The sequence below is a fragment of the Gavialis gangeticus genome, unplaced genomic scaffold (assembly GCF_001723915.1).
Source record: "Gavialis gangeticus isolate Ggan-Ray unplaced genomic scaffold, GavGan_comp1, whole genome shotgun sequence".
NCBI lineage: Eukaryota > Metazoa > Chordata > Crocodylia > Gavialidae > Gavialis > Gavialis gangeticus.
The window spans coordinates 17,237,612-17,246,508 of NW_017729016.1; the positions used below are offsets into that span (position 1 = coordinate 17,237,612).

General features: G+C 44.2%; 1 protein-coding gene across 5 annotated transcripts in view; it reads right to left on the bottom strand.

The window, feature by feature from the left end:
* Positions 1-8,897, bottom strand: part of MAD1L1 (MAD1 mitotic arrest deficient like 1) — a 582,466-nt gene that overhangs the window by 563,307 nt on the left and 10,262 nt on the right. For all 5 annotated transcript variants that reach the window (XM_019512951.1, XM_019512948.1, XM_019512950.1 and 2 more), the window contains exons 7-9: positions 8,123-8,253; positions 6,080-6,194; positions 5,071-5,132 (exon numbers count right to left, since the gene is read on the bottom strand). In XM_019512951.1, coding sequence (XP_019368496.1) covers positions 5,071-5,132; positions 6,080-6,194; positions 8,123-8,253 — 308 coding nt within the window. The remainder of the gene's footprint in view (positions 1-5,070; positions 5,133-6,079; positions 6,195-8,122; positions 8,254-8,897) is intronic.

Here is an 8,897-nt window from a genome sequence, read left to right on the forward strand (position 1 = left end):
AGATACTACATCTACCCAAAGAACCTTGCCTGGCATTTTAAACAGCACACCTCTCCCTTTCTGATATCATTACACACACCTCTCTCCTCCCACAGCTTCTACCTCGCATCTATTTTACTACAGGAACAGGCAGTGAACTTTCCTCCTAGAGTGAAGAATGGATATCAGCCAGCCAGCGGTGCTGGAAAAAAAGAATTCTGGACAGCAACACAAAAAACCCTTCCTCCTCTACCCCCAGGACTGATCAGGCAAGAAGATGGCATTCAACAGACAATGAAGCGCTGGAATAAGAAGAACCACTGATTAGCTGCATGTCCTGCTTTGCTTCTAACACAGGCACAACTCCGATGACTAGTCAGAGAGACTCTCATCTGAATATAAGCTGTCCCCGCCTCATCACTCTGATTACAGCTCTCCGAATGTCATAATCCCTCACAGCTTTCAGGGATTCATTCTATTGTACCGACAGACATCGCTGCCGGATTATCCTACCTGCTAAACTCAGATTCAGAAATCAGCACTGTCAAGTTAAAAATAAAAAACGAGAAATCCTGGTTCTGTCCTTTCCTATCTTCAAAGAGAGATTTCAGAAGCAAGCAAAAACCCCAGATTTCCTGAGATTTCTCAGTTACGGGACACCTGTACGTGACTCCAGAAGTGTGCATAATGTTCCAGAAGTCTTTCCAAAAAAAACCTGTGAACTCGAGACTCCAAGAGCAGACATGTGGTGGTCACATCCACGCCAAATCTACCAGTCAATACCAATAGCTAACCTAACTTAAAAGGCACCTCATTTTTTTTCAAAACAAGCCACCTGAAGTGTGTAGCACCCTTACTCCAGCACAGAGCTACTGCAAAAAAAACCAAACCCTGGGGTTGGAGCTGTCAACTGAATGACTAAACTGCGTGTGCTTTAGAGGTAGATGAAGGCGACAACAGCTGAACAGAGACAAGACAAGGCAGACGCAAGAGTGAGCTGCCATCTGCTCCAGATGGGCTGTAAGCTGATTTAGATGAGAAGCATTGCAGGGCAGGGACCTTATCTGTGCATTTGTCAAGAGCCTAGTGTACTTTGGGTGTTACATAAAGAAAAGGCAACAGGCAAGGAAAAGTGGGGAGATAATCAGATTAAGAGCAATTCTGCCCTCTGGTGGATGAGTCTGCAGTTTCCAGGGTGGGGAAAAGAGTTGGACTAGGACAAACTTTTTGTAAGAAAGGGGGAGAGAAAAAATGAGGGTGACGGAGCTGGATGCGTGTCCTGCATTAGGGCAATGGCAAGATGTGTCAATCTGTGCACATGCAGGTAAAGAGCACTGAAAGGGAACCCTGCGGCACATCAAGACAGAGTGATCACATTCTTGTGGCGTTAAATAGATTTTATAAAGCATTTGATTTTAGAAAATGAGAAAATGTTAATTAGACAAATGCCTAACCCTTTTAAGGTGCCCAACTGATGTTTTCCAGGAGTCAGAGCCCAGGGAATGGGGTGAAATCAATTCTCTGATCCAACAAGAGAAAGTCTACCATCTAGCGGGCAGTCCCAAGAACTGCGGGGGTTTTTTAGACACCTGGAGCACTTACCTTCTCCTAGAAACGTCATTGCTTAGCTAATAGAAATTAGTGTCTAACATTTGCCAGGTTTATAGAGAAGGCTTCTCTGTGGCAATGGCATCTCTCTGGTAAAGCCAAAAGTCACTCTAGGTTTGTACTGGTACCCATCATTGGCCTTCGCTGAAGGTAACCAATCCCCCAGTCACCCAAGCTCCGTGGTCTATAAAAGTGTACGGTCAATAAACATGCCTTGGAAAGAGAAAGAACACTGGGAACATTCTGTACTGACACAAGAACAGCAGCTTGTTCTTAGCAATCCAAACCTTACAACAGACAACCAGCAGTCACCTTCAAAGGGAGAGTAACCCCAATTACAAAGCAAAGAGATTTCAGATCCTGTATAATTTCTCCCTGCTACAGCAGACAAGGTTTGCTGGAGAAGAACTGCAAGGTCAGAAAGACTGAAGGTTTAATGTGTAAGAGAGTTCTTGGCCATCCCTGGCAATGTGGCTATAATGGGATAGACAAGAAACTAAGGGAATTCCTGCAAACCCAACAACATTACTCTACGACAGTCTAGTAAAAAAGAGAGCAGACACTATTAGGACAGAAATACTAGAGGAACACATGAGCAAGCGCACAGAAGACTGCAAATAGATTCAGAATTTGGATACAAAATGAACAACAGATATGCACTGGCATGGTCTGGTTACAGTAGAAGGGAGTAACTTATGTGTGCATCTCATTCTGTACACCGTTGGCACTATGCTTACATTATACAGGGCAAAAGCCACGGACTAGGAAGAACAGTGCAAAGGAACAGTGGGAAGACGATATAAAACAACTCAGGGCCAGAAGACAACATTAACAAGTCTTGCTTTCTACAGTTTAGGAAAAAAAGTACAAACCAAGGGGTTTGAAACGGTAAGTGAATCCAGAACAGGAGCCAGCAACCTACAGCCCGCAGAGCATTTGGATCTTGCCCATGGACCCATGGCTTTGGGTGCATCGTACCACCATCATCTAGATACCTGGAGCTCCAGCGGAAAGGAACTCTGCCCATGCCATGCTGCACAGGGTTGGAGAGTCGGGCTCTGGTCTTGTTGCACCACAGGTTGAGTGGCAAGAAAAAGTGATAGCTAGGGCTCAATGCCTGGCTTTCTCCAACCAGAGCTCGATCATTCCAGCCCCCATAACCAGAAAATGTTGCCAGCCCCTGGACTAAAATGCAGGAAGACCAGCCATTTAGTTTGTGATCTATTTCACCCAAAGATGCAGCGATGTAAGGCAACTGGCAGCCTGCAAGCTACCCAGAAGAGACAGGCAGAGATGTTTGCCCTGAATGCTCCAAAAAGATGGCCCCCTCCCTTCCAAATCTTTTAGATAAAATTACATGCCAAAAGGCCTGATCGTAAGCCAGTCTGACAGAGCCTGCTGGGACCAGGCACTCAGTGAACAGAAGCTGTTGCAAACAGACATAAAACAGAAGCCTTTTAGAGCTGCTGGAGGAACCAAAATACTATCCTCCCCAAAACGCCACAGGCTGCTTGCTGTTCTCTTGCATTCCATGTACAAACGAAGGAAATAATAAGAGGAGATGAAGGGACATAATGCATTCCCTTTGTTCCTGCTTATCTTGTTATTAGCAGACAGACAGCACATTGCACTGGCTCTTTGGGATAACCATCCAACTGTCCCCATTCTCTCCTACTCAGTGACTGGCAATTAACTCTCCTCAACCTTTCACTGGGGTATGCTTCAGGAACCTGTCTGGGACAGCGATCTCCCTTTATACATGTCCTCTCATAACCCTCACTGAAAATGAATATAATTCATGCTGTAAGAAGCTGGATTAAAAAAAAAAAAAAAAGACAGACATCCCCCAATTCCACTTGGTACAATTGCATGCAAAAAGGCGATTTTCTCCAGAGCAATTCCCTTTTCTGTATGAAGAGACACCCTTAATGGTGCTAAATAATGTGGCACAATCAAAACCCTAACACTTTGCAGCGAATATTCTGATTTTAAATGAAGAGGCTATTAGACTTCTACTGGAAAAGTCACTTGGCTCCATTTCCCTCCCAGTGTGAAATTACATCATTAAGCCTTTAACAGCTTGAGGTAAGTAAAAGCTTCCATGACACTGTCTGACAGAGAGCAAGTTTGGTGGGAAGAACTCAAAAGTACTTCGGTCTGTTCCCTGCCATTGAAGAAGTGCTGCAAGTCTGCACTACATCTAAACGTGGGAGAGAGAAAGTCTCAGCAGCGCTAACAACCTGTGTGCGTCTGGGAACAGGCAGCTCATCACAGACATTAACAAAAGAAAATAACGAGATAAGAAAAGAAGCATGCTACAGTGAAGGGAATCCTCTTTTACACAGTAATGTAATAACGTGCCCGAAACAGAATCACAAATACAAACTGTTCTGTAGTCAAAACAGAAATCATGTGAGAGCCACAGGGCTTTTAGAAGTGATTCCTGATATAGCCCTAAATTAAGAGGCTTCCTTCCATCATGAAACAACCCTTCCACCTCTTTGGCTACATCACCTACAAATTAAAAGAACTAACTGTGTTGTGATCCAGTTCAATGTTAAAGAAGTCAATCTCTTCACTTGCCATGTTAGACACCAGCCCTCTGTTGACTAGTGTAACTAGTGAAATGTTCTCTGTACCAGTAATACGGAGTTGATTCTGCCTCTATGAAATAGGTATAATTCTGTATCATATAAAATACAGGAAAGAATTGCTTTAGGTTAATTGCCTGGGAATGACAATGTACCAGGTTGTCTGAGGCTTTGTCAGACAGCAGCTACAACCACCAAGGAAAATGTACATGACCACAGACAACACATAAGTGTTGCCAGAGGCAGGGGACACAACTCCATGCCACTACCTCCATTTATGCCTGGCCCTGGCTCTAGCCAGGCTGCAGCCCCATGCCCCATTATTAGCACAGAAATCTGGGGGCAGGGCAATGCCCCTGTACTCCACAAGTCACCTATGTATACAGCCATGTCTTTGTGGCAGTTCTACCCAGCTCCACTGCAGCAGCTGTGCTGACAAGGTGTACCCTAGGAAAACACCAGCTGCTAAAGAAACCCTGGCAGCTGGCAGAAGGCACACCAGTGTCTCCAGGCACCTTCTGCCACTGCTAGACAGCAGAAGCAATTTCACCCTGCTCAGCAAAAGCCTTGTAATTCTGTCAGCAGAGAGAAGGGCTCTGTTCTGCAGAAGAGCTTTGGGTGCAAATAAACAAGAAGTTTTGCTGGCAGAACCAGGTAAAACTTTGCAGTGGAGATTAGATTTATTCACCATTCCCAAGATTTCACTATGAGATACTTTATACCCATAGGTATTTAGCATGGTATAACCGTATCTAGTGTCAAGAAAGAGAAGAGCAAACAAGTTTCAACAAAGAACAGAAAGCATAAACAGCCTGACAAGCTGCATCCATCAGTCACCAAGAGTGAAAGCAAGTGGTGCAAAGGTTTCACCCCATCGGCTCTCAGCACCTACCTGATATTAAGGCCCGTGCTCTGGTCCAGTTTCTCCCAGCTTTTCAACTTTCCCAGAAGTTTCTAGGGAGCAGGTCAAAAAAAAACAAAGTCATGAAGGAGACCTGAACAAATGCTCTGAACACTTCGACTCCTATGGTTTTATTTTACATTCCTCTCAACTTGGCCTTTTCCCCTTGTTTTCTGTCAACTTAATCACTTGCAGCACTGGAGCCCATTCTTTGACCCTCACACACATTGGTGACAGGGACATTAATCCTCCCAGTCTCCACAGTCACGCAGCACAGTGCACACTTCAACCATGCACCATTTTTATTATCTTTTCTTGTAAGTCAGATTCACCCCACTACACCTGATTACTGCAGAGCTGTGAGAAAAGAAAGCTATAGTCCCAACATCCTAGTTCTATGCAAGCTCCAGCATCAATTTTCTTCATAACCCTGCCTGCCAAAAGACAGGCTAGATTACCCAAGCCAGAACAATCCACGATGATAGTGCTTCACTCCAACAAAAGTCTTCATGCCCAAGTAACAAGTAAAGTAAGAATTCAATATCTGATCGAGTGTGGAATGAAAATGATGCTGCTGATGACAGCAAAACAAAAATTGGTTATTATAATGATTCAAGGCCATAACACATCCCTTCCAACAGCAGCAGTGATCTAAGTGTGTACTATACTATAGTAGGTTTCCAACTCATGTGTCATGTCACATCACCTCAGTACAGTGCTGAACATCCAAGAGGATATTCACAGCAGGGGCAAGGCAAAAAGACATAATGAAGATCTGCCCTTTCTTAAAAGCAATATAAGAAAAATAATGGATACAGCTCTGTGTTTTCCCCTCATAATGAATGCTCCCACATTCTACTGCTATTGGAGCATTTGTTTAGACATATGAATTACAGCCATCACTTAACCCTTAATTTCAAAGGATTCACCCTAAAGGACTCCCTGATCACCATCAGTAAATCTGATTATTTATACATGGCAAGTGTTCTTGGCTCCTCACCTCATTCTCCAATTCAAGAGCCACTAGGCTGGCCTGAACTTTCTCATAGCGTTCCAGTTTCCTCTGCAGACCTTCCACCTCCTCCTTGAGCAATCCATTGTTTTCTTTCATTTCCCTAAGGAAGAGCAAAGCCATTAAAAGCCACATAACTCAATTCCCTTATGCAAACATCCAAAAACACATGCAATTACAAGAAAGCATAAGGCACTGCACACACTGTGATACTCAGCTGACTCCCGTCTGTAACCTCAGCTACAAAGCAACTATTTCACACACTGCAGCCTTCACTGGACTGAGTTCTTCTGATCTAAAATGTCATCCTTGTTACGTCCAAATAAATTAAAGTTTCATATCCACTGATCGGTCAAAACAGCATTTAAGTTAACAAGGCAGCCACCAAGCTATGCTCCAGAGAGGCACAAACAGTGAGTTGGAAACTTGGCAAAGGTTTGTGCTGTTAGAAGTGTGTAGACAGGAGGATGTTAAACATGAAGAAATGTTTATTTCAATATAGATGGTGTTGGGGTTGTAATGAGGCTAATTAACCACAAATGGGTAAAGAAAAGTTTAAATGAGTGAGGCCCACCCAGATAGTAAGTCTCTTATGTCAAATATTTCTAGCCATGCCTCCTTGGACTGTAACAGCTACAAGCCAATGGCGGAAAGCCAGTGCAGGGAGAAGCTTCCAGGCCTGTGGGACAGTTTCTGGTAGGAGAAGCAGCTTTCTAGTCACGTACTGCCCTGTGGAGTGCTGTGGTGTTGTAGGCAGAGGAGGAGGACATGTGACAAAGACAGAGGCTCTTGTTGCTGCAGAACTAAGGCAGGAAGTGGCCCACAAAATCCACACACCACAAGAGGAGGAAAACCTGCTTGGTCAACCTTCACAGGGCCCGGGGAATTAATGGGGACACTAATAACACCACCCAGTGGAGTGAGAGACTAACGCAGAGTGTTTTCATGTGCACAATGAGTGAGCGCTGCTTGGACTGCTACCCACTAAAGGGACTGCATAAGCAGTCCTTGGACTGAGCAGAAAAAAGAATCCAACCCCATTCTGCCACAGGGTATATTACTCAGATTGTCTGCATCAAAAATGGGACCTAATTTCACAACCTACATACACAGAGAAGCTTCTAGAGTTATGAAGACACTGGACAGTAAGCATCAACACACATACCCCAAGAGAAAAGTCAAATGATCCCACTTTGATCCCAACCTTTGGGTAAAGGAAATCTAGCAAAACCAGATGCTCAAGGACTATAGATCATATGATTTTCTTGCTTTACATAAGATTGAAATTCAGCTTCCTCTGAGAACTTGCTACTCTCAATCACAGCACATAAAAGCAATACAAGATTACTCTATGGTACGGGAGAGATGAGTTTCAAAAAGTGTTACCATTTCCAAAGCCTGCAGCCAGGTCTCAGAGGCAGCCACATCAGAGTTCATGAACCTCAGCAGCAAGGCTTTATCATTATGTGAACTCAAGAGGGCTTTAAAACAGCAGAGGAAATACTGATCTGATGGTGACCACGCAAGGAACTGAAATCCTTGACAAGTCATAAGAGATGGTAGAAATGCCCAGTGATGGAAGGGAGGACCTTTCACAAGTCCACACAGGAAATGTTTATTATCAGCATACTGAATTTCATATTTCTCTCTAATCCCCTTTTGATCCAAAATGAGACGGTAAACCTCTCATGCACAAGCACAATGATCAACCCTCCATTTATGAAGCCCTCAATCAGACCTGTTAAAGGGGAGATTAACTAGATCCCTCCAAACCACAACTGTGGAAGCATCACAAACCTGCCTCAACTCATACATAGTACTCATAGAAGACCTATACATTTACAAGCTCTACAGAAACTTCCTTTCACAGCATCCCTTAATGGAAGTCTCCTTTATAATACGCTACCCTGCAGGAAAGGGCTTTTCAATCTCTGCTCAGTGCGACAGTAAATACTGGGGGGATAGACAGGAGCAGCAGGAAGTCATTCTTGACAGATGCTGCCATACTGGAGGCAGATCTTCCCTTCTCACCTGAAATAGGCATTTTCCTCCCTGAGCTGGCGCAGCTCTCGCTCCATCTTTGGGAATCGGGCCAGCTCTGCTTTCATGTTCTTCACAATTGCAGCATCTTGTTCCTGCAGGGAAAGCTTCTGCTCCAGATCCTGGAAGGCAAGAAATGACAAGGGAACAAGACAAGTGAGCTTAATTCAGGAGGGCTCAGGGCAACCTCTCCACTGGACTGCTAAACTTGTCCAAATGCTCTTTTCTTTGCTACTCGCATTTGCACCAACAACATCAGAAACAGGCTCCGCTAGCATTTACAGACCATCTGTCCTCTCCCGCACACTTCAATTCCCTACTAGCCAAGGAGTTACGAGCCAAATGCTCCGTTTTTCTCAAACCCTACAAGGTAAAAAAATACACAAGCTCCAATGGACTTGAAAAGTTGCAGATGAAGGGAACACACATGCAAGGGAGACAGAGGGCATCAAGTAGCCCCACCTTTTTCATGTAGTGTAACAGCAACCACTGTTTCCTACAGCAAACTAAGGAAAGGTTTATTCAGAACAGCACTACAGTGCACTGCCTGCTTTCCCCACCCCAGCCCTTTAAACCATGCTTCCTTTCTTTGAAGGTTTTTCTTTTTGTACCCATGAAACACTGGCAATGCTGCTTTCAGCATGGCTCTCTGCAATGCCTACCAAAAGAAATTCCATAATAAGCACTGCTCAAAGAATGGCTTAGTTTCCTCTACCTGTTTCCCCCACACCCACCATGCCTTATATCAATATAGGAATGATTCATG